Below are 24,364 nucleotides of genomic sequence, written 5' to 3'. Positions count from 1 at the left end.
AATGTACCAAGAAGCCCTGACCAGAGCTAGACGTGGTGGCTCACAACTGTAATGCCAAACAATTGGAAGAGTCAGGCAGGAGGATTGCCATGATTTTGAGGCCAATCTGGACTACGTCATGAGCGAGAGGCCAGCATGAAACACAGAGTAAAACCCTGTATTCAAACAGACAAAAATTGGTCCTGACCAGAGTGGAGAGACAGATTTGAGTTTGGAAGCAGACTCACAAGGTTACCTCACAACGTGTTATATATTCATATGTATAGTAATAATGCTTGTAAACATTTTATTTATTATTATATATGTATGAGTGTTTGCCTACATGAAGGTCTGTGCACCACATGTGTGCAATACCCACAGAGGCCAGAAGAGGGCGTCAGATCCCCTGGGACCAGAGTTACAGACAGATGTAAGCTGACATGTGGGTGTCGGAACTGAAACCTGACTACCCTGGAAGAGTAGCTGGTGCTCTTACCCCCTGAGCCAACTGTAGCCCATATTATGACTTCTAATGGCAACAGCTGTTTATTGGTACCAAGTAAAACACGATGGATGCGTTCTTTAAATAACGCACATGATAAAAAAGTAAAACTGTCTGGAGCATTTCTCTACTGACCTAAGTGTCTCTGTGGCCCCAACCCCAATAATTCACATTCTCACACTCACCCACTCCTCCCAGCGGGCTATCTTCTCTGCCATCTCCATGGCCTCCTTGTGTTCACGCTCTGCTGTCTCAGCAGCCTCCTTGGCCAGGCGTTCCTCTGCAGCCTTCTTTTCTACTTCTGCCTTTTCTTCATCTGTTAAACCATAATTCCGCGGCTCGCCAATCTCTTTGATGAGCTGTTTAATAGCCAGTCTGTTCTGGGCATCTTCGAGTTTTCCTACATCTTTAAATGCCAGAAGAAAGAAGATCTACAACACATAGATTCCAGATGTGGCTGTGACTAGAAAAGATGCTCTACATGTGTGTGTGAGAAATGGTGACATTGAAGTTGCATTCCAAGTTTCCTTTCTCAAGGGCAATTACAATGGAGTCTGAGAGTGGGAGAATTTGGGCTTGGCTCTTATAGTTTTTTCCTTTTCTTTTTTTTTTCTTTTCTTTCTTTTTCTTATTTTATTTTATTTTATTTTGAGACAAGGTTTCTCTGTAGCTTTGAATTAGCTCTTGTAGACCAGGCTGGCCTCGAACTCACAGATATCTGCCTGCCTCTGCCTCATGAGTGCTGGAAAACCGCCCGACTAGTTTTTTTTTTTTCCCTTGCAACAAGATCTCACTAAGTGGCCTTAAATAGACTGGAATTCACTGTGTAGATGGCTGCTAGGCCTCTGCTCTTCATGCTGGGATCACAGGCACACAACACATATGCCCTTTCTAAGTTTGGAAGTTATCGATCTGAGCGAATGGACTATACTATAGTCTGCATTTGTGTTTATTTTTGTCTGTGTACATGGATGGCATGTGCGTAAGTATGCATGTTCCATGTGTGTGGGCACAGATACGTTGTAGGTGTGCAAATACATGTGTGTACATGCATGTCGAAGCCTGAGGTTGACCGCAGAAGTTTTCCTTAATTGTTTGCCACCTTATTAATCAAGGCATGGTCTTTCTTTCTTTTTTTTTTTAATATTTTTGTTTATTATGTATACAATATTCTGTCTGCGTGTATGTCTGCAGGCCAGAAGAGGGCACCAGACCTCATTACAGATGGTTGTGAACCACCATGTGGTTGCCGGGAATTGAACTCAGGACCTTCAGAAGAGCAGGCAATGCTCTTAACCACTGAGCCATCTCTCCAGCCCAAGGCATGGTCTTTCAATTTCGCCTAGAACCCACCGGTAAGAGCCAGTTCAGCCAGGCTGCTTGCTTGGGTATCCTCCCTTTCACAGCTAAGAATTACAGGTGGGCCACCACGCCCATCCACCGTTTGTGTACATGCTATCATATGGGCTTCCCCCCCCATTTTTTTGGGGGGGGGGTTAGTTTGATTTTTTTTGTTTTGTTTTGTTTTTTGAGACAGGGTTTCTTTGAAACTTTGGAGCCTGTCCTGGAACTCACTCTGTAGACCAGGTTGACCCAAATGTGAACATTGTAGTTTCTGAATAAAAAATTTTTTTCAGTCAGGTGGTGGTGGCGCATGCCTTTAATCCCAGCACTTTGGAGGCAGAGGCAGATGGATCCCTGTGAGTTCGAGGCTAGCCTGCTCTACAAGAGCTAATTTCCAGGATAGGTTCCAAAACTACAGAAAAATCTTGTCTTGAAAAACAATAAACAAAAACAAAACAAACAAACAAAAAGACTAGGAATGTAGCTCAATGTACTGAGGCCCTGGACTTGATTCTCAATACAGAGAAAACAATAAAAGCCGCTGAAAGACCAAAGAGCAAACTGTTTTATCTACCACCTCTTCACTGCCTGACCTTTGACATTTACTTGTCCAGATGCCCAGGGCTGCATGTACACACACTGCACTTCTCCCTGAGTCTCAGGAGTAATGGCAACCTGCTTGTCACCAGGTGCTGGAAAACACTTTGAAAGGGCTCTCTTTTTGGAGACCAAGCTTGCTCATGGGGAATAGCTGTAGGCACCTAACCAACCTAGACTGGCAGAGCTGCCCTTCTAGAAGTGTGGGATGGGAACAGAGTCCAGTCTAGCTCTAAATGTGACTTCCAGGGGAACTTGGAAACTCCAGGACCCTAGTCGGGTGGCCAGAGAGCCGGAATAGCATGCTGGTCTAAAGGCTGAAGGTCCAAAGAAAGAATGGATCTGGAAACAGTAGGAGAGAGAGATCCCAGCATCTTCCCAGGGGCTCTTCAGACCCTCTGGCGGCCCCACATTTGTGGCTTTGAGGCAACCCTCACCTGGGTGTATCTCTCCCTTGCTCGTACATCATCTCCCTGTTGTCAGTGTGGAGATGAAGCCAAATGCCATGGATGGCCAAGGAACAGGGCAGGAGATGGACAGGCAGTGGTGCCCATTCATTCCTCCTGTCCTTTCTCCTGTTAGAGTCTCTCCCTCGGGTCTTCCTCGTCTTTCTAAGAATTATTTGGGGACTTTAGGGAAAAGATAACAATGACCACTTTTCTGAAATTCACCGCACTTCTGTAGTTCTCTGATTTGGTGCACATGCCCACACGTGGAGGACAGGGGCCTTGAGCTTCCCCATGTGAAATGGGCCTGGTGTGTAAAAAGAGATGTAAGCGGAGGAAACCCCAGTCACTACCCAGAGTGGAAAACAGGAAGGAGGGGCGGGTAGACTGTTCCCTCAACCTGGGAGGCAAAACAAACGGCTCCTTCCTCACCCCTCAAACCCAGAAGACATGTCAAGATCCAGAAAGCCAGGAGGGAACTCAGGGGTTCACCAAGCCAAGGGGCACCAGATTGCTATGAACTCTGGGATCTGGAGCCACATGAAGAGGAAGAGGAAGGTAAAGTGTGTTGCTTCCTGGGTGCTAAGTTCTGAGGGGTACCTATGGGGTGAGTTGACCAAACTTAAAGACCGGGAGAAGTTTGTGCTGAACACCGATGCTTGGCAATGCAATGGGGGACAGAACCCTGTGCAAGGAAGCCGGGACAACGCTCGAAGTCCCCAGAACCGCAAACACACTCCTTTGTAGGACTAGGCCATTTTGACTTTCCTTCTTAATCGATTCATATATTTCTGTAGAATAATTACGTCCTAATGCCCTACCCCCAGGAAAAATAACTGTCCTGGAGGAGTGCTCACCTGAACCTCTGGCTTCCTGAGCTCTGCCAGGCACATCCTATACCCGGGTCCTCCCTCGGCCCTCCAATCCCTGTATTATGTACATCAGGGTTTGCTGGGATCTTGGAGGTCACTTCATACCAATGTGTATTGGGTGGATTTCAATTTCGTCAAAATAGTTGAAGACCGTCTCGTCATCAGTATTGATGTCCCGGTAGTTGCTCAGAGAGCGGAGGAATCGGTCCTGACTGTAGTGAGTTCCCGCCAGGATGCTCTCTGGGAGGTTCATGACCCGCTCCTTCAGAAAGTCATCAGAGGCATCCAGACCACACACAAATTCTGGGGAGAGGGAGAAAGTTTGGGATCAGCATGGCACAGCAGGGATGGATGGCTACCGCTAACCAATATGTCTGCTCAGCAGCTGGGACCTCACGTTACTGCAAAAGTCCTGACCTTTTTCCAGGAGAAAAAATGGCATGCAGACCTCACAGTTCCAGAGACTAGAAGCCCTCTTGAGGGTCTGCAGTATCTGTTTTCTTTCCCCCCGTTCCCTCCGACTCTCTTCCTCTAGAAGCAGAAGAGACTGATGAGTAGAAGATCTCTGCTCACACTGTGACAATTTCATCCCTGGGCTTTCACCCCTGGACCCAGCATGCTGCGTGGTAAGGACTCCCCCACAGCATAGGGAGGTTCAGAGTGGTTTTTTGTTGTTGTTTTTCTAGATTTTTGTTTTTCTTTTTTGTTATTTTTTAAAAATTATTTTTGATTTTGAGTTAGGTATGTGCCAGTGTGTATATATGCCATTTGTACGTGGTAATCAATGTGTCATGCCATGTGTGCATGGTGATCAATGTGTACGTGCCATGTGTACGTGGTAATAAATGTGTACATGCCATGTGTGCATGGTGATCAAAGAGGCCAGAGGAGAGACTGGACCCGCTAGAGCCAGAGTGAGCAGCCCAAAGTGCTAGAAACCAAACTCAGATCCTCTGAAGGAGCAGCAAGAGTTCTGCTGCTGTGATGAACACCATGGCCAAGGCAACTTATGGGAAGAAGTGTTTATGTGGGCTATGGTTCGGGGATAAGAGTCCATTACCACCATAGGGGAGAGGCTGGTGGCTGGAGCAGCAAGCTGAGAGCTCACAGCCTGAACTGCAAGCAGGCAGCAGAGAGAGAGAGAGAGAGTGCAAACTGGGCATGACCTGAGTCTTTAAATATCTTATTATTGTTACTATTATTATTATCCTCTCATATATTACATCCCAATTACAGTCTCTCCCCCATCTCCTCTCTCCCACAGATTTTTTTGTTTTCATTTTGGTTTTTCAAGAGAGGGTTTTTCTGTAGCTTTGGAGGCTGCCCTGGAACTTGCTCCGTAGATCCGTAGACCAGGCTGGCCTTGAACTCATAGAGATCTGTCTGCTTCTGCCTCGTTGGGATTAAAGTGTTGGGATTAAAGGCGTGTGCTACCACCACCCAATGATGCTTTTTTAAAGTCAATTATAGATTTATCACGAGCTCAAGTGCGAAGGACAAGCGAAGGAAGCATGAAAGAGTTCTTTATGACCTCTTCTTTTTCTCTTGCCCTCTTTTTTGTAACATACCAATCCCAGTTCCCCCTCCCTCCTTTTCTCCTACTCCTCCACCTCCCCCCCACCCCCCATCCACTCCTCAGAGAGGGTAAGACCTTCTCTGGAAAGTTAATTAAGTCTGTCCCATCACCTTGTTGAGGCAGGACCAAGGCCCTCCCCTAACCCCAGTGCCTGGGCTCAGTAAGGTACCTTTCCACTGAGAGTGTGCTCCACAAAATCATGCATTAGGGTTAGATCCTGGCCCCACTGCCACTGTCCCCACATACTGCCCAAGCCACATCATTGTCACCTGCATTCAGGAGGCCTAGTTCTGTCTTAGATTCCTCAGTTGTCAGTCTGGAGTCAGAGCTCAAATCAGCTGATTCTGTGGGTTTCCCCATCAGGACCTTGACTCCTATGTTCATATTATCACTCGTCCTTCTCTTGGCCTCCAGTTCTGCCCAGTGCTGAGTTGTAGATCTGTTTCCATTGTTTCTGGAGGAGGGTTCTAGCTTCTCTGGGGGTGTGGGCTGTAGGCTGGTTATCCTTTGTTTTATGCCTGGTATCCACTTATGAGTGAGTACATACTATACTTGTCTTTCTGGGTCTGGGTTTGGATGTTTTTTTTTTTCTAGAGCTGTCCATTTACCTGCAATTTCAAGATGTCATAGCTTTTTACGGCTGAGTAGAACTCCATTGTGTGAATGTTCCATGTTTTCTTTATCCATTCATCAATTGAGGGGCATCTAGGTGGTTTTCAGGTTCTGGATATTATGAATAATGTGCTGGTATGAACATATTTGAGTAAGTGTCCTTGTGGTATGATTGAGCCTCCTTTGGGTATATGCTCAAGAATGATATTGTTGGGTCTTAAGGTAGATTGATTCCTAATTTTCTGAGAAATCGCCATACTGATTTTCAAAGCAGCTGTACAAGTTTGCACTCTCACCAGCAATGGAGGAGTGTTCCCCTTACTCTACAACCTCTCCAACATAAAATATCATACATGTTTTTTGATCTTAGCCATTCTGATAGGTGTAAGATAGTATCTCAGAGTTGTTTTGATTTGCATTTCCCTGATGACTAAGGATATTGAGCATTTCCTTAAATGTCTTTCAACTATTTGAGATTCTGCTGTTAATAACTATTTAGATCTGTACCCCATTTTTTTTGAGACAGGGTTTCTCTGTGGCTTTGGAGCCTGTCCTAGAGCTAGCTCATGTAGACCAGGCTGGCCTTTAACTCACAGAGATCCTCCTGAAGATTTTTTCCCACTCAATAGGCAGTCATTTTGTCTTGTTGATGTGTCCTTTGCTTTACAGAAGCTTCTCAGTTTTAGGAGGTCCCATTTATTAATTGTTGCTCTGTGTCTGTGCTACTGGGGTTCTATTTAGGAAGTGCTCTCCTGTGCTAATGTGTTCAAGACTACTTCCCAATTTCTCTTCTAAGAGGTTCAGTGTGGTTGGATTTATGTTGAGGTCTTTGATCCATTCTGATTTGAGTTTTGTACATGATGATAGATATGGGTCTATTTGCATTCTTTTACATGTCAACATCTAGTTATACTAGCATCATTTGTTGAAGATGCTTTCTTTTTTCCATTATATATTTTTTAGATTCTTTGTCAAATATCAGGTTGTCAATGGTGTGTGGATTGATATCCAGGTCTTTTATTTGACTCCCTTTGAATCCACCTGTCTGTTTTGATTATTTTGAGACAGGGTTTCTCTGTGGAACAGTCCTAGCTGTCCTGGAACTAGCTTTGTAGATCAGGTTGGCCACAAACTCACAGAGTTTGCCTCTGCCTCCCAAGTGATGGGATTAAAGGCATGCACTACCACCGCCTGGCCCACTTGGCTGTTTTTATGCCAGTATCAAGCTGTTTTCATTACTGTAGCTCTATAACGGAGTTTGAAGTCACGAGTGGTGATGCCTCGAGGTGTTCCTTTATTATATAAGACTGTTTTGGCTATCCTGGGTTTTTTGTTTTTCCATATGAAATTTAGCATTGTTCTTTCAAGGTCTGTGAAGAATTGAGCTGGGATTTTGATGGGTATTGCATTGAATCTGTAGATTCCTTTTGGTAAGACTGCCATTTTTACTATGTTGATCCTACCTATCCACGAGCATGAAATGATGTGGGAGTGTCATATATCAATCTGTTGATTTCATTGGTTAAGTAATAAACCAACTGCTTGGCCTCATAGCTTAGAACATAGATGGGAGGAGGAAACAGAATAGAATTCTGGGCGGAAGAGGAAGTGAGGTCAGACTCTGCTCTGCTCCTGGAGAGACGCCATGCTCAGCTCTCTCGGGCAGATGCACGCAATGAAGCTCCTCCGAGTAGGCTAGAATCTTCCCGGTAAGCGCACCTTGGGGTGCTTACAAACATTACTAGAAATGGGCTAGTCCAGGTGTGAGAATTAGCCTAGAAGAGGCTAGATAGAAATGGGTCAAGCAGTTAAATGAATACAGTTTGTGTGTTGTTATTTTGGGCATGAGCTAGCCAAGCGGCCGGGGTGTTGGGGACGCAGCCCCGCCGCCGCTCATATTTCAACAATGAAAGATGTTTCCATTTTCTGATACCTCTTCAATTTCTTTCTTCAAAGATTTAAATTTTTGTCATACAGGTCTTTCACTTCTTTGGTTAGTGTTACCCCCAAGATACTTTATGGTTTTTGTAGCTGTTGTGAAGGGTAAAGTTTCTCTGATTTCTTTCTCGGGGCTACTAATTTTTCAGTTACTCTTGAGTCCTGCCACATTACAGTAGGTGTTTATCAGTTGTAGGAGTTCCCTAGTAGAATTTTTGGCGTCATTTATATGTACTATCATAACATCAGCAAATAGTGAAAGTTTGACTTCCTTTCCAATTTGTATCCCCTTGATCTCGTTTTGGTGTCTTATTGCTCTAGCCAGAACATTGAGTACTGTGTGAAATAGGTATGGAGAGAATGGATAGCCTTGTTTTGTTCCTGATTTTAGTGGAATCCTTTTGAGTTTCTCTCCATTTAGTTTGATGTTGGCTGTTGGCTTGCTGCATCTTGCCTTTATTATGATTAAGAATTTCCTTATATCCCTTATCTCTCCAAAACCTTTATCATGAAGGGGTGTTAAATTTTGTCAAAGTCTTTTTCAGCATCTAATGAGATGATCATATAAACATCTTTCAGTTTGTTTATATGTGGATTACATTGAAAGATTTTTTAAAAGATTTATTTATTATGTATACAACATTCTGCCTCCATGTATGCCCACACATCAGAAGAGGGCGCCAGATCTCATTACAGATGGTTGTGAGCCACCATGTGGTTGCTGGGAATTGAACTCAGGACCTCTGGAAAAACAGGCAGTGCTCTTAACCACTGAGCCATCTCTCCAGCCCCCTGAAAGATTTTTGTATGTTGAACCATCCTTGCATCTCTAAGATGAAGTCTACTTGGTCATAGTGGATGATTTTTCTGATGTGTTCTTGGATTGGTTTGCCAGTATTTTATTGAGTATTTTTACATCAATATTTATAAGGGAGATTGGTCTGTAATTCTCTTTCTTAGTTGTGTCTTTGTGTGGTTTGGGTATCAGGGTAACTGTAGACTTGTAAAAAGAGTTTGGAAGTGTTCCTTCTGCTTCTATTGTGTGGAACAATTTGAGGAGTATCAGCATTAGCTCTTCTTTGAAATTCTGGTAGAATTCTGCATTGAAACCATCTGGCCCTGGACTTTTTTTGGTTGGGAGGCATTTGAAGACTATTTCTATTTCCTTATGGGTTATAGATGTACTTAATTGGTTCACCTGGTCTTAACTTAATTTTGGTATGTGGTACATATCCAGAAAATTTTCCATTTCCTTTAAACTTTCAAATTTTGCAGAATACAGATTTTGAAGTATGACCTGACGATTCTTTGAATTTCCTCAGTGTCTGTTGTTATGTCTCCCTTTTCATTTCTGTTTTTTTTTTTAAATGTTTATTTATTATGTATACAATATTCTTTCTACGTGTATGCCTGCAGGCCAGAAGAGGGCACCAGATCTCATTACAGATGGATGTGAGCCACCATGTGGTTGCTGGGAATTGAACTCAGGACCTTTGGAAGAGCAGGCAATGCTCTTAACCGCTGAGCCATCTCTCCAGCCCCCCCTTTTCATTTCTGATTTGGTTAATTTGGATATTCTCTCTCTGCCTTTCAGCTAGTTTGGATAAAGGTTTGTCACTCTTGTTGATTTTCTCAAAAAAAAAAAAACAACTCTTTATATCATTGATTCTTTGTATTGCTTTTTTTTTGTTTCTATTTTATTGATTTAAGCCCTCAATTTGATTATTTCTTTTTTATACTCCTCCTGGGTGAGTTTGCTTCTTTTTGTTCTAGGGCTTTTGGGTGTGCTATTAATTTCCTAGTGTGGGATTTTTCCAGCTTCTTTATGTAGGCATTTAGTGCTATGAACTTTCCTTTTAACACTGCTTTCTTGTGTCCCATAGGTTTGGCTATGCTGTCCAATCATTTTCATTGAATTTTAGGAAGTCTTTAATTTCTTTATTTCTTCCTTGACCCAGTGCTAGTTCAGTTGAGCTTTATTCAATTTCCATGTATTTGTGGGATGTCTGAAATTAGTGTTATTGCTAAATTTTAACTTTAAGCTGTGTTGACCCAATAAGATACAAGGCATTATTCCATTTTTTTTTTATCTGTTAAGGTTTACTTTATTATCAAGCATGTGGTCAATTTTTGAAAAGGTTCCATGAGGTGCTGAAAAGAAGGTATATTCTTTTGTGTTTGGGTCAAATATTCTATTAGATGTCTGTTAAGTCCATATTGGCCATAACATCTGCTGTTGGGGAATGCTTCTGTATACTGTAAAGATTTGTCACTCGTATTGGTTTAATAAAATGCTGATTGGCCAGTAGCCAGGCAGAAAGTATAGGTGGGGCAACGAGACTAGGAGAATTCTGGGAAGAGGAAGGGCTCAATCTGCAGTCACCAGCCAGATGCAGAGGAAACAATATAAGATTGCCTTACTGAGAAAAGGTAAAAAGTCATGTGGATACACATAAACAAGAATTACGGGTTAATTTAAGTTGTAAGAGCTAGTTAATAATAAGCCTGAGCTAATAGACCAAACAGTTTACTTGTATTGTTGTTTATACTTGCATTTGTGGTTCCTTATCATTTATTCAAATTTTCCATTTCCAGAATTCCCTTGGTTTGTGTTTTCTTTTTTGCCTGTATTTTAGTTTTTAATTCTTGAAATATTTCCTTCACCTGTTTTATTGCTTTTCCTTGTTTTTCTTTAAGGGATTTGTTGATTTCTTCCCATTTTTGTTTGTCTTTTCCTCCACTTCTTTAAGGGAATTTTTCGTTTCCTCTTTAAGGGCCTCAATCATAAAGTTATTTTTAAGGTCAGTTTCTTCTGCTTCATCTGTGTTGGGATGTTCAGGTCTTTTTTTTGGGGGGGGGGGAGATGTTCAGGTCTTGCTGTTGTAGAACCACTAATTTCTGGTGGTGCCATGTTGCTCTTTATGTTGTTGAGTGTATTCTTACCTTGTTGTCTACCCATCTCTTCCTCCAATCAGTAAAAGTGGGGCCTGTGCTTCAAGGGGTCCCTCTTCCTCTAATTGGTGTAGTTGGGAACTATGGCTCCATTGAATGCTACTTCAGGTGCAGGCAGAACAGAGCCTCTGGCGATGGCTTCTCCAGACACAAGCAGTCCCATTGCTCAGATGGTGGCTCCTTCAGGTGCAGGTGGAGCCACAGTTCAGGTGCTCACTCCTCTAAGTGCTGACGAGGCTCAGGTTTCAGTGGTCACTGTACTGAATGATAGTGGATGCTGGCTGGGACACAGGTGCCCTTTCCCAGAGGAACTTTTTATGATAGCTTCTGTAGCTTCTGGGAGCCACTGCTGGAAGCCACTGTTGCCGGCGCTCCTGGCAGTCGCTCAGCCCTCACCTCTTGTCCTCTTTTTATACAACGTTTTGCTTTGGTTCATCGAGAGCTGTCTCATAGATGTTCTTTCCCCAGTGCATAGCAAACTGCTTCTTCATGACTTCTTTTAAGGGTTACAGAGTCTTCACCTCTACCAATGCTCAGACTGAAGGGGCTATCCTGTCCTCAGACTGTCTGCTCAGACTTCATCCTCAGTCTATAACCGTCTCTACCAAACCTCAGACTGCCTCCCCCAGATTATTAAAGGCTGACTCTAGTGGCATGCTTTCTCCAAAAAAGTCACACCCCCTAACTTTCCCCAAATAGCGCCACCAACTGGGGACCAAGTGTTCAAATGCACGAGTCTATGGGCGGCATTCTCATTCAAACCTCTGCCAGTTCTCAACTGCTGAGCCTTCCCCCTCCCAGCCCTCAATGAGGTTTTTGCATGCTCAGTGCTCGACACATTTTGAGCTGAATTTTATCCAGTTGCCTTGGTGACAGAATAGGATCTACCATGGAATTTGCAAAATAAACTCCTTGAAGCGTTTCCCAATCCTAAATCAGGCAGCTGTTTTATTTGTTGTTGTTATTGTTTCGCTTTTTAATTTTGTTTTGATTTGTTTTTCGAGACAGGGTTTCTCTGTAGCTTTGGAGCCTGTCCTGGAACTAGCTCTTGTAGACCAGGCTGGTCTACCATTGCCTGCCATTGCCTCCCGAGTGCTGGAATTAAAGGCGTGTGCCACGACTGCCCATACTTCTTTTTTTCTAAAGAAATGTGTCTACATGAATGAGATAATTAAGAAAACCCATCTTTTAGGCATTTCATGTTTCTGCCACTGGTTTCAGAGTCCCAAATACCCATCCCTGAGGAGGAGTGATTTCTCAGCAATCAAGAATGCTTGTTGGGCCAGGTGTGCTGGCTCACCCTATAATCCCAGTTCATGGGAGGCAGAGGCAGATCTCTGTGAGTTCAAGGCCAGTCTGGTCTACAATTTAAGTTCCATGACAACCAGGGATACATAGACTCTACATGTCATAGGATTGTACATGTCATAGAGAGACCCTGTCTCAAGAAACAAACCAATACCTCCCTCCAAAAAGCAGAAGCACTTGCCTGCTCTTCCAGAGGACTATGGTTCCAGGTACAGATTTTGGTTCTCAGCATCTACACTGGGCCGCTCAGAACTGCTCCTATCTCCAGCTCCCAGGGATCTACACTGCTGGACTCCAAGGGTCCCTAAACACATGTGCACCCCCCCCCACATACATACATAGGTATCAGGAAAAATAAAGTAAATCTTAAAAATAATTCTTGCCAGGTGATGGTGGCACATATCTTTAATTCCAGCACTTGAAAGTCAGAGGCAGGTGGATCTCTATGAGTTCAAGACCAGCCTGGTCTACAATGCAAGTTCCAGGACAGCCAGGGCTGTCATATATAGAAACCCTGTCTCAACAAACAAAAAGATAAAAATAAAAGTAAAAGGTTGTACAGCATAAAGAGATTGAATAACATTCTCTAAATGTGTCCTCGGTGAGGCTGAAGAGATGGCTCTGTAGGTGAAGTGCTTTCGGACAGGCACGAGGACCTGAGTTCAATCCCCAGTACCCACTGTTATGGGGCCATCCACTTGGAAATACTGGGGAGGTAGAGGCAGGTGGATCCCTCGGCTCACTGGTCAGACAGCCTAGCTGAATAGGCAAGTGCCAGGTTTGATGAGAGACTCTATCTTATAAAACAAGGCGATAGTTCCTGAAAATGTTACCTAAAGTTGACCTCTGTTCTCACAGGCATGTGTGTCCATGTGTATACCTGTTCTCTCTCTCTCTCTCTCTCTCTCTCTCTCTCTCTCTCTCTCTCTCTCTCTCACACACACACACACACACACACACACACACACATGCACACAAATGTGACCTTGAAGAAATATTTTCAACTTACCAGGTGTAATTAATCTATCATAGGGAAACATTTTGCCTCTGACTTCTTCTTCTTCCTCTTCATCTTCCTCTAATAAAACAAAAATATGCAGTTATGCTTTTTAACATATCACTAGGGGGTCATAGTAAAAATCCAAATATTGTTTTTTAATTAGAAAAACATTTTTGGCTTGTTGAGACAAGGTTCACTTTGTAGCACAGGCTTGACTTGAGTTCACAGAAATTCTCCTGCCTCAAGCTCTCGTGATGTAGCTCAGGCTAGCCTTAAACTTGCAAACTTCCTGCCTATTCTCTCCAGTACTGAGATTACAGGCATATACACGCAGACCTGGCTTCAGATGTCATAGTATGTGCATATGTTTATATGTGTGTATACACGTGTGCTGCTGTGTGTATACGTATGTGTAATTATTCAGTTACTCCTTACCTTAATTGGGGGGACAGGGACTTTCAAGGAGTGTAGTATTCACTGATTTGGCTAGACTGGCTGGTCATCAGGCTCCAGGGGTGTCTATACGCCTGGTGGCAGGGTTTTTGGCACAGGTCAACATGCCCCGTTGGGTGTTGGGCATTAACACTAGGTCCTCACGCTTACATGGCATGGTAGGCACTTTAGGACTGAGCTGTCTCCCCAGCTGGCATATTTTAACTAGCAAATTGATTAATGGACACCAGCCATAAACAGAATATTGAGTTTAGAAGTAATCTCATAACTCAAATACTTATTGACAGACAAATCAATAAAAAAAAAAAAAAAAACCATGGCAGGCGGATCTCTATGAGTTCGAGGCCAGCCTGGTCTACAAGAGCTAGTTCCAGGACAGGCTCCAAAGCTACAGAGAAACTCTGTCTTGAAACCACCCCCCCCCCAAAAAAAACCCAAAAACAACAATAACAAAAAAAAAACCAAAAAACAAACAAACAAAAACTGTGGTACTTATAGACAATGACATACTATTCTGACTTTAAAAAAGAAGGCTGGCAAGGACTGGAGAGATAGCTCAATGGCTCAATGGTTAAGAGCACTGGCTGCTCTCACAGAGGACTTGGATTCAATTCCCAGCACCCACATGGCAGCTCACAGCTGTCTGTAACTCCAGTTCCAGGGGATCTGACATCCTCATATCAATGCACATAAAAAAATTAAATAAATTATTTTTTGAAAAGAAGGCTGACAGCATGGAACCCTGAGGCTATTGTGCTAAATGAAATATGCCAGTCACAGGAGAACAAGCAGTGTGTGATTTCCCATTTAGGTGGAGCCTGGAACACTCAAGCTCACAGAATAAAACTGGAATGGTGGTTGTCTGGGACCGGGGGTAAAGGGAAAGAGACGGTTTCTAACTAATGGGTGGAGAGTTTAAGTCAAGCAAGACATAATCCTAGTACCTGAGGTGGAGGCAGGATGGGGTCAGAAGTTCAAGCTCACCCTCTGCTATGCAGTGAGTTTAAGGCCAGTCTGGGTTACTTGAGACCTTGTTGAAAAAAAGAAAAACAGCCAGGAGGTGTTGGCACACACCTTTATTCCCAGCATTCAGCAGGAAGAGGCAGGTGGATCTCTGTGAGTTCAAGAACAGCCAGGGCTACAGGGAGAAACCCTGTCCTGAAAAACAAAAACAAAATAAACCAACAAAAAAAGTAAGGCATTTATCCAGACAGTAAGAATGCAAAATAAGGCAGAGGCAAGAGGATCTTTGTGAGTTTGAGGCCATCCTGGTCTACTAGAGCTAGTTCCAAGATAGGCTCCAAAGCTACAGAGAAACCCTACACTTGCAACAAAAAAATACAAAATAAATAAAAACAAAGTAAATTAAAAACACAGATCCCAGATTTACCCAGGTGGTAGTGGTGCATGCTTTTAATCCCAGCACTTGGTTTGCAAAGGCAGGCAGATCTGTGAGTTCGAGGCCAGCCTAGTCTACAAAGCAAGTTCCAGGACAACCAGAGCTGTTACACAGAGAAACCATCTCTTGAAAAACAAAACAAAACAAAAACCAAAAAAAAACAAACAAAACCTCACAGATTCAAGAAAACAAACAAAATACTGTGGTTCCAACTTCTGAGAGTATGAACACGTGGAACAGAGAGAGCACCACACTTACGGTTGAACAGGTCTTTTGCTTGATCATAGGTCTTTGGGAATCCATCCAAAATGTAACCTTGGTTCCTACAAGGCATAGATTTGAGCTTTTCTTTCATAAATCGAATTATATATTGATCTTCTAGCCGACCTGATTTTTTAAAAAAAAAACATATGTATATGTTACCATAACACACGATCTGCACAAGGGCAAATGCTCTAAACTCATCTGGGAACTGTTGTGTAGGCAAAAATGTTATTGAAGACTCTTTCATTTTGCCCTTAAGGTTAAAAACAAATGCTGTTGTTTGATTTTTGAGCATAATATGCTTTAGTGCATATTTTAAGTAGCAGTGAACTGGTCTACAAGAAAGAGCAAGTGTAGGCGGTGCCACACGCACTTGGGAAGCCTGTACAACAACTTGTGGAAGCTGAGTGAGTGGACTAGCATCATGTCCAGTAGCATCAAGTCCTGCCTGCTTGCAGAATTTTCTCTGGGTTTACTTTTATTTATTATATGTGCCTGTCTGTATGTGTGCACATGTGTGTGTGCCTGAGCATGTGTGTGCCTGTGTGTGTGTATGAGTGTGTGTGTCAAATGTATACAGGTGTCCTTTGAGGTCAGGAGAAGGTGTTGGGTCTCCTGGAGCTGGAGTTAAACAGGTGGTTGTAAGCTGCCCAATGTGCTGGGAACCTCTTCAAAGATGACTCTAAAATGCCTAGCCATCTCTCCAGCCCCCTCATTATTATTATTATTATTATTGTTATCATCATCATCATCACCATCATCATCATCATCATTATTATTACGTTTTATTTACTTAGTGGGGGTGTGTGATACACACATGCCATGTGGTGCATGCTGAGGTCAGAGGACAATTGTGGCCGTCAGATCTCTCCTACTACCCTGCCGGTCCTAGAGGAGGTAGAACTCAGGCTGCCAGGCTTAGCGGCAGGTGCCTTTACCACCTGAGCCATTCCACAGCCCCTCAGTTCTGTTTTCAAATGTATACCTTAATACATAGTAATAAATGCTTCCTTTGTGCGAGTTGAGTGAGGCAGTATTCAAGGATTTTACTAGCCAAGCAGTGGTGGCACATGCCTTTAATCCCAGCACTTGGAAGGCAGGTGGACCTCTGTGAATTCAAGGTCAACCTGGTCTACAGAGAGAGTTCCAGGACAGCTAAAACTACAAAAAGAAACACTGTCTTAAAGCTCCTCCTCTCGCACCGAAAAAAAGAAAAAAGAAAAAAGAAAGAGGAAAGGAAAGGAAAAGGAAAGAAAAGGAAAGGAAAGGAAAGGAAAGGAAAGGAAAGGAAAGGAAAGGAAAGGAAAGGAAAGGAAAGGAAAGGAAAGGAAAGGAAAGGAAAGAATGTGCTTAGGCTGTAACAGTGGTAGGATGTGTTAGCACAGCAAGGCCCTGGGCTTTACAACGCCCTCACCCTACCCCTCCTCAGCAAAAGTAGGTGCGCAATAAATATTTGCTAGATCTGAACAGCAAACTCAAGCTGACTTTCAAAGGCTTTGGAAAGGGCTGGGGCTGGAGCTTTATAGGGCCTGCCTGGCCTAAAGTGCGGAAGAGCCTGGATTTAGCCCCAGAACCCTGAATGATAATACAGTTAGTATTTAAAGCAAAGTAAAGCTGAAGTCAGAACGTGTCACCCCAACCCCCACATCCTCTTCTCTAGGCCCCATTTCTGACCTATGCCCTTTGGTCAGGTCTGTCTTTAGTCCCAGCCCAGAGTTCCTGGAACTGCTAGGTATCAAAGAGTGACGGGGAGTCTCTGCTCTACAGAAGGCTTGGCGGTTAAGCGACAGCGTGCTGCAGCTCTTCTCCAGCCAGCTACCATCAGCAGTGCTCACAGGCACAGCCCGTCTGTCCACGGCTTGACGAGGACTCACGGCAGCGCCAGTCTGGCAAGCCCCCAGAGACTTTCCCAGCGCACATATGGCACCTTCGACGGACTTATCAAGGAGTCTTTATTGTAAAATAAATAGTTTGGGGCCACTTGCTACTGTTATATCTCGGACCCAGGACAAACTAACTGATGTGCCTATTTAGTATATCAAAGCAGGCCGGGCAGTGATGGCGCACGCCTTTATAATGCCAGTACTCGGGAGGTAGAGGCACGCGGATCTCTGTGAGTTCGAGGTCAGCCTGGACTGGCTCCATAGCTACTGAGAAACTCCGCCTCAAAAAACAAACAACAACAACAACAATAACAATAATATATATATATATATATATCAAAGCCGACCTGACGACTGACAACCCTCAGGCCCTACCTGTTACAGGGTTTGGCCGGCATACCCCACCCTCTACTTTAAACTCTCTAGCCCGGGGCTGGGCTGCTCTTCCCTCAGTTGCCCTTCCCTGTATAATTCAGCGATTTTGGTTTATACTGATTCCAGAGCCATTTACCATCCTGGTCTCCTGGCTCTCCCCTCCCTCCTCCATCTTCCTACATGGCTAGGTTCACAGTCTGTTCACTCTGGGCTCTCCCAGATGTCCCTGACTCTGGCTGTGCTCTCCTTTTTACCTACAATAAGCCTTCTCCACCACACCTAGGAGTAGTCGCGTCCTTCTTTTTTATTTCTTTTTTTTTCAATTAAGTTATCATTCCACTAGCGACAATAAAATGATCCCATTAAAATATCTCTCAATGACCAGGCACTGGTGGAGCACGCCTTTAATACCAGCAGAGACAGGAAGATCTCTGTGTGTTCAAGGCCACCCTGGTCTACAGAGTGAGTTTTAGGACAGTCACCCAAGCTACACAGAGAAACCCTGTCTCAGAAAACAAAAGAAAACAAAACTATCTCTCAAACTGGGCGTGGTGTCAGAGGCCTTTGGGTGGGAAGAAGCTGAGGCAGGAGAATCATGAGTTTGAGTCCAATCTGGGCTACATAGTGAGTTCCAGGTCAACCTGTACTACACACACACACACACACACACACACACACACACATCTCAAAAACCCATGTGTCAACAATTCTAATTAAGAATGAGGCTATAGTCCATTTGATAACATGTTTGCCCAGCATACACTAAACGCCACATTTGATCCCCAGCACCACGATACAGAACATGATGGCAATCCCAGCACTCAGGAGTGAGGGACAGGAGGATCAGGAGTTTAAGAACAGTCTTTACTATGTAGTCAGTTTGAGGCCAATCTTGTCTGGTACATGAGACCCTGTGTCATCATGAACAAACACACAAAATATGTAAAAGTAAAGCAAACCAAAAGAAAGCCAGACACTCTCCTTTCTTCTACTTCTCTGTGTTGCACAGGTCACTAGGTAGTAAAGATTCAGAAAATCTGTGCTCCAGAGCGCCGTGCTGAGATAAACAACAGAAGTCAAAGGTATTGGTTAGCATAGCCGAATTCCAACTAGTGGTCAACACAGCTGCCCTGTGTGGGTTCTAGTGGTACAAAGAAATAAGTAAAGAAATAAGCCCAAACTGCAAAAGTGAAAGGACTTACTAATATTTGAACACAGAGTTTATTTAAGCAGCTTTCATTTTCTAGAGGGTTTGTTTGTTTATTTATTTATTGGTTTTTTTGAGTCGGGGTTTCTTTGTGTAGCCCTGGTTGTCCTGGAACTCTCTCTGTAGACCAGGCTGGCCTCAAACTCACAGAGATCCACTTGCCTCTGCCTCTGGAAGTACTGGGATCAAAGGCGTGTGCCCCTACCGCCTGGGGAGGGTACGTTTATTTACTTACTTCTCTTTGGTATGTATGAAAGTGCATGTGTGTGTGTGTGTGTGTGTGTGTGCGTGCGCGTGCGCGCGCGTGTGCGTGTATGTGTGTGCGTGTGAGAGCCTATGTGCACTGGTGGGCACACCTGTGCGTACATAGAGTCCAGAGGAGGACATGGGTTTCCTGCTCTGTTCCTTTCCACCTTATTCCCTTGAGACAGGGTCTCTCACTGGACCTGGAGTAAGGCAGATGGTCAGCAAGCTCCAGCTACCCTCCTGTCTCCACCCTCTACCCCCTCCCCCAGTGCTAGGGTTACAGAAACCTAGCTGAGAACCTTGCCTACTTGCCTGGTTTGTTTTAAACACTACGGGTTGCCATTGCCCTCTGCTGAGTCAGCAGAGGTGTGTCCAGTGAGGGAGAATGTGGTTCCTATAGCAGGTTTGGGTCATTGTGAGTAAGAGAACCATGGCCGGTGCAGTGGTTTGAGCAGGGAATGTCACCCACAGGTGTGGATGTTTAAGACCTTGCTTCCCAGCTGGTGGTGCTGTTTGGGGGGTGTGGCAGCTTTCTGGGGTGCAGCTTTGTTGGGAGGGTGTACATGACTGGAGCACGGACTTTGAGTGTTTATAGTCGCACCCCACTTCCCGCTCATGTTCTGCTTCAGACTTGGAATGGAAGATGGAAGCCCTCCACTTCCTGCTTGCTGCCATGCCCCCCCTGCCATGATGGACTCTTATTCCTCTGGAACTGTGGATCCAAGTAAATTACAAGTTGCCTTGGTCATGGTGTTTCGTCAGAGCAATAGAAAATTGATACGGAAAGTATCACTAAGGCGTCTTTCTCTAGACAACTGTGACCTCCCTAGAGATAAACCACGAACTTTGGCCAATGTTGAGCTCTATCTGAGACCGGGGGCTCTGTCCCTTTATGTTTATTTGTTCATGGATAAATGTCACCGTGTAGACATGTGGGTCACAGCACAGTACATCGGAAGCATGCAGGAAACAGGATGGTTACCATAGAAGAGCAGATGAACCGTCTCTCATCTCAGTTACTTGTGATGAGAGTAGTCAAAATCTGCTTAACAAACAATTCAAGGCTGGGAGGTGGTGGCACTCAGGAGGCAGAAGTAGGTGGATCTCTGTGAGTTCAAGGCCAGCCTGGTCTAGTAGAGCTAGTTCCAGGACAACAGGCTCCAAAGCTACAGAGAAGCCTTGCCTTGAAAACCACACACACACACACACACACACACACACACACACACACAATTAAAATAGAACATTAACTTTAATTTGCATATTGTATCGCCTCCCTACATAGCTGGCAGTTTGTATTTTAAAACAAAACCAAAAATAACATTCATTTTGGAGCCGGAGAGATGCTCATGAGTTAAGAGTACTGGCTGCTCTTCAGAGAATCCTGGTTTTCATTCCCAGCAGCCACATAGCAATGCACAATCATCTGTAATTCACATTTAATGTTTTTTTTAACTTAAAGAACATTTATTTTTATTTCATGTGTATGGGTGTTTCTTTCTTGTGTGTGTACCACATATGTGTTCGGTGCCTGTGGAGGTCGGAAGAAGGTGTCAGATATCCTGGGGCCAGAGCTATGGATGGATGTGAGTCACCATGCGAATGTTGGGAATTGAACCCAGTTTCTCTGCGGGAACAGTTAATGCTCTTAACCACTGAACCACCACTCTAGTTCCCCTCATTTTGTGTCTTTTGATCCAACTCTCCCACCTACCTCTATCCTCTCCTCTCTAATATTTTTCTCTCTGTATTTGACTTTATTTATTTATTAATTAATTATTTAGTCATTTTTATTTTGGGTTTTTCAAGACAAGGTTTCTCTGTGTAACAGCTCTGGCTGACCTGAAACTCACTATGTAGACCAGGCTGACCTTGAATTCACAGAGATCTCCCAAGTGCTGGGATTAAAGATACACACTATCACGCCCCACTTTCCACCTTATATTTTAAGACAGGGTCTCTTGCTGAACCTGGAGGTCCCTGATTTGGGTAGCTGGCTGGCCAGTCAGCTCGAAGGACCCACCTGTCACCAGCTCCCCAGTGCTGGGTTAGGGATGTGTGCCAGGCATCAGAATTCAGACCTCATGTTTATACAGCAAGCAGTTCTACCAACTGAGCCATCTCACCAGCCACCCCATCCCACCCCCTTTTGTTTTTTTAGGCAGGGTCTCTTTATTCATCCCAGGCTGACCTGGAACTCACAACTCTCCTTCTTCAGCCTTCCCAGTGCTACACTGCAGGTGTGAGCCACCATACCTGCCCATGTATTCTTCACTATGTTAGGAATTCCCAGACTGCTTTTCATAATGGCTGGACCTGTCTGCTTTAAAATGAACAAATGAAGTTGGGCAGTGGTAGCGCACATCTTTAATTCTAGCACTCCCAAGGCAGAGGCAGATGGATCTCTGTGAGTTCAGGGCCAGCCTGGTCTACAGAGAGAGTTCCAGGGCTACACAAATAAACCCTGTCTCAAAAAAGGAAGGAAGGAGTGAAGCCCAACTACTGGGTGCAGCTTTTTAAATTACTACCCTGGGTTTCTTCTTTTTCATTTTCAGTCTTTTTCAATATTAGTAGTAATTAAAATGTTACTATTAATCCACATTCATAATTACTGAAATGAGCTTTAAAAGTAGATGCCAGATATGATTCTCCAGTATCCTGTGTACAGGGAAGATATGCAATGGACACAAGTGTGAACATTTGTCCTTTTGGTTTCTTTTTCAAGAGGGGGTTTCTCTGTGTAGCTTTGGAGCCTGCAGTGGCGGTGCACATCTTTAATCCCAGCATTTGGGAGGTAGAGACAGGTGGATCTCTGAGTTCAAGGTCAGCCTGGTCTTCGTAGTAAGTTTCAGGACAGCCAGGGCTACACAGAGAAACCCTGTCTCAAAAACCAAAACAAACAGAAAAGAATCCATAACTAAGGCACTCCGGCTGAGGGCAAATGAAGTGGGAGCTACGCCTGGGGCCTTGAGGCATCCCCCCTGTGGGGCTGTGAAACTTGTGTTGCTCGAGACCTTGGGACTGAGATGGGTCATGTGAGCTCCCAGGTGTTCTGGACACCTGTCTCTGCAGAGGGTTCAAAGGTCTTGTTTTGTTCAAACATACTCAAGGTTCATGCTCTCAGTTCAAGTAAACACAGACAAGAGGGACTGTTGGACAAACTTGACATCCTGGTTTCGTTTCTGTTGCTGTGATAGACTATCCAAGCCAAAGCAACTTAGGGGGATATGGTTTATGGTTCCAAGTTTACAGTATATCATTGCAGGGAAACCAAAGTGGCAAGGACATCCACCGTCAGGAGCAGAGAGAAGTGAATGCAGGCATGCAAGTACCTAGCTCTCTCTACATTTATACAGTCCTGAATCCCTTGCCTAAGTGACTGATGCCACCAGGGCATTTAGTAATCAAGACAATCTCCCCCAGACACACCCACTGAAGGGCTCTAGCGAGCCTGAGCCTACCTTTCTCCCCCTCGCTAAACTGTTAGATCACATTCCTAAAGCTAGCCACCAAGGTCTGTTCCCTTATTTAGCCACTGACACATTCCTGAGACTGATCACCATGGCCCAACTAACAAAATATCAAGGTCCAGCAACCAAAATACATTATTTTGACTAACCTAATCAGCATCCCCAATCAGAATTTACCAACTCATCCTACCTCATTCTTACATGGATTGCCCCCTTTTTCCTTTTAAATTAAACGCTTGTGCCAGGCGGTGGCGCGCTCTGGAGGCAGAGGCAGGCGGATCTCTGTGAGTTCGAGGCCAGCCTGGACTACAAGACATAGCTTTAAAACAGGCTCCAAAGCTACAGAGAAACCCTGCCTTGAAAAACAAAACAAAACAAAACAAAAAAATAACCAAAATTTAACACTTGCAAATCTATTTGCTGCTGTTTCTGCCCGGCTCAGACTCGATCACCTTGTCTCTTTGCCTTGCTTCATAAAGGATCCCTTTGCATTTGGTTCCTGCTTGGAAACCGGTGTTTGGGTGTGGTCTGTGCATAATCCAGCGTCCAGAGGGGAGCACCCTGAAGTGCTAGGGTACCTTCACCCACAATCTAACCTGATGGAGGGAATCCCTCATCAGGGCTCTCACCCTAGGTGACTCTAGACTGTGCCACGGTGACATTTAAAACCCACCATTACGCTTGAGAAAGTAACAAAGATAGAGTGAGAGAAGGCAAGATAAAGGATTTCAATTTTATAGAAGTGGGGGTGTGCATCGGGTGCCAACAGAGAGGCGCCATGGCAGAAGAATCACATATTTGAGGATAGCCTGGGCTATACAGAGAGACCCTATATCAAAACATCAAAGCAAAGCAGTACAAAAATCATTTTGACTCATTCTGTAGGTTGAGGATAGGACACCCATGCCCATCTTGGTGCCAAAGATGTGGTATTCCAGAGGAAATCTCTACAGTGATGGTTCTCAACTTGTGGGTCGTGACCCCTTTGGGGGTTGAAAGACCCTTTCACAGGGGTCACATATTTACATTACGATTCATTTCAGTAGCAAAAATCACAGTTATGAAGTAGCAATGAAAATAGCTTTATGGTTGAGGGTGACCACACCATGAGGAACTGTATTAAAGGGTTGCACCACAGGGCGGTTGAGAACCGCTGCCCTAGAGGACCAAGGAGAGCAGTCGGGTCCTGTGCCCTGGAATACACAGGGGATGGGTCTTGGCTCCTGGACGGCCACAGGGAGAAGAGCAGTATGCTTCCAGTACATTCTGCCGTCTGGGCTGCCATGTCCCTCTCATCCAGGCTTCACTTAGCACCACAACCCTGGAGCACCAGAAAGAGCCACGAGCGAGAGCAGAAGACGGAGGACAACAAGAAAGCCACTTGAGAGCCTGACAGGGTGGGAGCCCCAACCACTGACTGCACTTAGTGGGTTTGTGTACAATGCTGGAATCCCCGTGTTAAAGAAGGATCATGTTTTGGTGATGCTGCAGCTCACAGCAAAGGCTTTATGAACACTAAGAAAGTACTCTTTCCCAGGGCTACGCTGCCAACTCCTGATTTTTTTTAAAATTAGGAAATTATCATATAGTCGCCAAAATATTAACAATAAGTTTTTTTTCTGAGAGATGAGACTATGAATTAAACTTCTTATTATTACTGTATTTTCGATAGCACTTTAATTTTGCAAGCAGGCAGCTTAAAGGGAAGAGTTTGCTTTCTTTTATTTATATGTGTGCATCTGAGTGTGCATTTGGGCCTGTGAGGGCAGTACGTGTGGAGTCCAGAAGGAGCTATCAGGTGCCCTGGAACTGATACTTATGTGTGGGTGCTGTGAACCAAACCGGGGTCCTCTGGAAAAGCAGCCAAAGCTCCTGACCACTGAACCATCTTCCCAGCTCACAGGCAGCATTTTATAACCAGACAGAACCCACAGCAGCTGC

At 44.3% G+C, this 24,364-nt stretch overlaps 1 protein-coding gene across 3 annotated transcripts in view; it reads right to left on the bottom strand.

The window, feature by feature from the left end:
* The window catches only part of Ak7 (adenylate kinase 7), a 72,708-nt gene that overhangs the window by 7,202 nt on the left and 41,142 nt on the right, over positions 1-24,364 (bottom strand). For all 3 annotated transcript variants that reach the window (XM_050154827.1, XM_050154829.1, XM_050154830.1), the window contains 4 exons: positions 15,237-15,365; positions 13,136-13,204; positions 3,846-4,043; positions 667-887 (listed from right to left, as the gene is read on the bottom strand). In XM_050154827.1, the coding sequence (XP_050010784.1) occupies positions 667-887; positions 3,846-4,043; positions 13,136-13,204; positions 15,237-15,365 (617 nt within the window). The remainder of the gene's footprint in view (positions 1-666; positions 888-3,845; positions 4,044-13,135; positions 13,205-15,236; positions 15,366-24,364) is intronic.

Source organism: Alexandromys fortis, unplaced genomic scaffold (genome assembly GCF_014885135.2).
Source record: "Alexandromys fortis isolate MF-2015 unplaced genomic scaffold, M_Fortis_MF-2015_v1.1 scaffold_91, whole genome shotgun sequence".
Lineage (NCBI taxonomy): Eukaryota > Metazoa > Chordata > Mammalia > Rodentia > Cricetidae > Alexandromys > Alexandromys fortis.
The sequence above is the reverse complement of the archived record's forward strand: the minus strand, read 5'-3'. Positions and strand labels throughout refer to the sequence as shown.